Raw genomic sequence first — 3,764 nt, 5'->3', positions numbered from 1 at the left:
AGCTGTTTTATCAAAAATTGTGTTGCGACTGTGCGCGGCGTTACTGCGCATTTACAAAATATTTGTGCAAATATGGCAAAATCATTGATCATACGTTGTCAATGATAAATCGACGTATAAGGTCTGCTTAGTTCGACTGACTGTGGGGCGTCAAATTTGTGTGCTAGTTGCAGCGCAGCCACTGTGACCCCGAAGCTTTACATAGCCACGTGTCTATGCGTACTGCGTGACGCGCTTGTTTCACAAGTACAGTAGGCGCCAGGTGGTCGCGCGCTATATACTGCAAGCAAGAGGGTCCTGATTAGAGCAACCCCGCGGAAACTGTTCATAAACCTTACTAGTTGACCGGCTTGTATAGTAGTTAACTATAACTACAACCCGGCGGCTTAACCCTAACTCGAGCGGCCTAAACAATTGAATTTGTGTTTAGCCTGTCACGTGACCAAAACATTTGTTTGCCCATATAACTCTCCAGGAAAGCGTTTTTACCTTGCTCTATCGATCCAGAGCCCTTGCGCTAGTGCAGTACACAGTAGCGCGTACTCACCTCACGGCGGTATAAAAGGGCTCTAGCAACCAACCCCCCCATCGATTTTGGCAACCATATATTGGTAGCCAAAATTTCCCGCGCTTTGCAGTTTCTATAAGGGTAATTAAGTATATGACCCCTGAGCCTAGCGGGAAACAGAGAACACATAACTTTTTAATTAATTTGTTTAACGAGGTTGGAGGTACGTCGTACGTCACTTTAAAATCGGGTGACATGGGGCTGACCAGGCCAGAACCTAATTATGAATTAATTGGGTCTGAGGTCACGTGATTATGAGTCTGAGGTCACGTGATTATGAGCTTGTAGGTTTACAACTTACCAGGACGCGCGCCGAGTTGGACTCGTCGATGGTCCATGGAACAGATATTTTACGAGTATCACCCGTTAATTATGAGCCTGAGGTTTCTTGACTTGTGAAACAAGCGCGCCCGCAGCGGCGCGAAATTGCACATGGTTAGGTGAAATTTTTACCATAAGTCAAGGGTGATTCGGATTAATCAGTTTTTAAAAATACGCCGAATAAAATTGGTTTCATACACTCAGGGCTTTTACTGTTGAGGTTGTAGCGCGATGCACTACTGGGTCGCGCCGCGCATCAAATAATTCTTCTAGTTCTCGCAACCATCGTATGCAAATCGGCGAAATGCGAAGGATTGACATCGTGAATCAACTGTTGACGTTGTCACATTCACAAGAATTTTCTTAAAATTTGGGCGAGCGATTTAGTGGGAGCGGGGCACAATACAATTGTTGATTATATGAAATTTCCCAAATAGCGTGTATATTGTTTATATTCACATAGCCATGTGTATACGCGTACTTGGTACTGCGTCGATCTTGTTAGAGCAATTGTTTATAAACAATAAATAAACAATAAATATATTAACCTTATAGTTATATCATGAATCGAGATAAAATCGTTTTAGTTTTTAAAACAGATTAAAAATCAAAATGTGCATTTAAACAAATCACTTGAAATATGAAATACTCTTGAAGAGAATCTACATATTTTAAAAATCTAATCTTATATATAACTGACAAACATTTGTTTCATTTTTTTGTATAAAACCCAACAGCAAATAGTGAATATGGAATAGCATGAGTAGCTAATTTTTGAGGTACCTTATTCGTTGCTAGCATTTTATTTACAAGGCATTAATAAAAATTATGACTAGCAAAAGATATTTTATTCAAATTATTTGCTCTAAGTCTAACCACAAACCATATTCCTTGCGCTTGCAGTGTGCAGTGGCGCGTCCGCCGTCCGGTTTGGTGACCGAGCCAGGCAGTACTAATAGTTATACTGTATGAGCCGCACCGAGCTGCGAAGGATTGACATCGTCAATCAAACCTATTCATTATTATCGAGGTATTTTCTCAGTCCGAAGGGAAATACAAGGCACATTGCAACAACTGATGCGATCATACAGTAGCAGTAGGTGTGGAGATCGAATAGGGAAGGAGAAAACATGGAACAGATGTAAAATACATAGTAGCCAATGGCGTTCGTAGCAAACCCTAGGGCCGGTTCGTGTCCGTAAATTCGTCCAGCTGTTGTAAAGTAAATGATGCTCACTCCACTGTCAGCCAGCCCAATCAAAGCACAGATCACAGCAACGTGAATGGAGTCAGGTGTGATGTAGGTCTCAGCTGAACCAAGCGCCAAAAGCTCCGAGGCTGCACCTTTCGGGAAGATCAATATAGAAAGTATGATTGATGCCAAGAGCATCGCTGAAGCAAACATGATGCAAAAGATGTTGTTGGTGATCTTTGAGAGAAGGTTCCAAGTTGACGATCCAACTAGGGTACATACCCCATTTATTACAGATGTAAGAGGAATAAGGTTTCTTTGATCAGAAATGGATGCTGTAGCTGTAGGAAGTATCTTCATGAAGTATCCCCAAATAAATCCCCAGTAGATAAGAGGGATGACCAAAAACCAAAATGCAGGAATCCTCGCCATAACTTTGAACCAATCGAGACCTTCTTTTAATCCAGCTTTCTTAGTCATAACTTTGAACCAATCTTTGACTTTATTCACAACAGATGGTTTCCTAGGCATCATAATATTCACATCTGCTTCCCCTCCCTTGGTGGAGTATGTAACTTCGTCCAAATCATCCTGGGAGACGGTTTCAGTATCTTCATCTTTTAGTGGTTGATGTCGTTTTGAGCTTTTCTTTATGTCAGTGATCCCAAAAGCAGCTACAAGACTAGTAAACATGGTAACACCTGCACAGGTTGTGTAGAGCATGACCCTGTTTTTTGAGGATATCTTTGTCACTCCTTCGAAGTAAAAGTAGTTTGCCAATCCCCCCATCAACGTTCCGATAGACATTGACATAAACCAGTAACCCATATTCCTCTGTGATTTCTCTCCTGCTGAATTTTCAACCACAACCATGGGCCACAAGACCCACAACGCTCCCCAGCCCATTCCACATAAAGCAGCTCCGAAGTATAGCATATACTTATTCACAATCCATACCATCACCCAGTAGTTGCCAGTCACCAGAACAGTGGACAGCAGTGCAGTGACCTTGATCCCAACCAGTTTATGTACTGGATGAAAAATGATTGCTCCGACGATACCTGCTACCGTTTTCACCACCTCAGAATAATATCCGACTGAGAGGTCGATGTCCGTGCTCTCAGCAAGGGCTATATTTTGAATTGTCCCGGCTGGCGCACTAGCAAACAACAACAGACTCGTACAGAACGAGGCCACAACAAGGTTTTTAGTTCTCTCATCGCAGCAGTTCTTCAAGTTCATACTAAGTTTTTTTGATAAAGCCATATTGTGAGGAACAATGTTACATGGTTTTTAAAAGTGAGCAACAAAACCTAGTGCTCTGACCAGCTGGTGGTGAAGTTGGCTGAACGAATTAAATACAAAAAGTGCAAAAAATGTAGAATTCTAACGTTACAATCATATGCAAGAAGAATCTGTTACTCAGAGTATTTCTCACAATCAGAATATTAGATAAAACCAGAGAATCTTAGTTCGGGTGCACAGAACAATCTCAAATAAATTGCCACCTCAAATATAGTAAGAATATGCAGCTGACATTTCAGTAACACAATATTTTAGAAATCTATCACGTACCAACGCTGTGTCTGTTAGACTTACGGATATCAAGTATCGCACTTATAACGGTTGATAGTACCAGTAATGACTTGCAAAAAAGCTGCTTTGCTATTAAAATAAATGTAG

The 3,764-nt window shown here is 41.3% G+C and overlaps 1 protein-coding gene across 1 annotated transcript; it reads right to left on the bottom strand.

Moving 5' to 3' along the window:
• Positions 1-1,901: 1,901 nt before the first annotated feature.
• Positions 1,902-3,323, bottom strand: LOC134817426 (uncharacterized). The gene has a single exon (XM_063826567.1). It carries the CDS (start codon positions 3,321-3,323, stop codon positions 1,902-1,904), a length of 1,422 nt encoding a protein of 473 aa, XP_063682637.1.
• Between the last annotated feature and the right edge of the window lie 441 nt (positions 3,324-3,764).

This window comes from Bolinopsis microptera, chromosome 6 (genome assembly GCF_026151205.1).
Source record: "Bolinopsis microptera isolate Bmic1 chromosome 6, MBARI_Bmic_1.0, whole genome shotgun sequence".
In the NCBI taxonomy this organism is placed as follows: domain Eukaryota; kingdom Metazoa; phylum Ctenophora; class Tentaculata; order Lobata; family Bolinopsidae; genus Bolinopsis; species Bolinopsis microptera.
The sequence above is the reverse complement of the archived record's forward strand: the minus strand, read 5'-3'. Positions and strand labels throughout refer to the sequence as shown.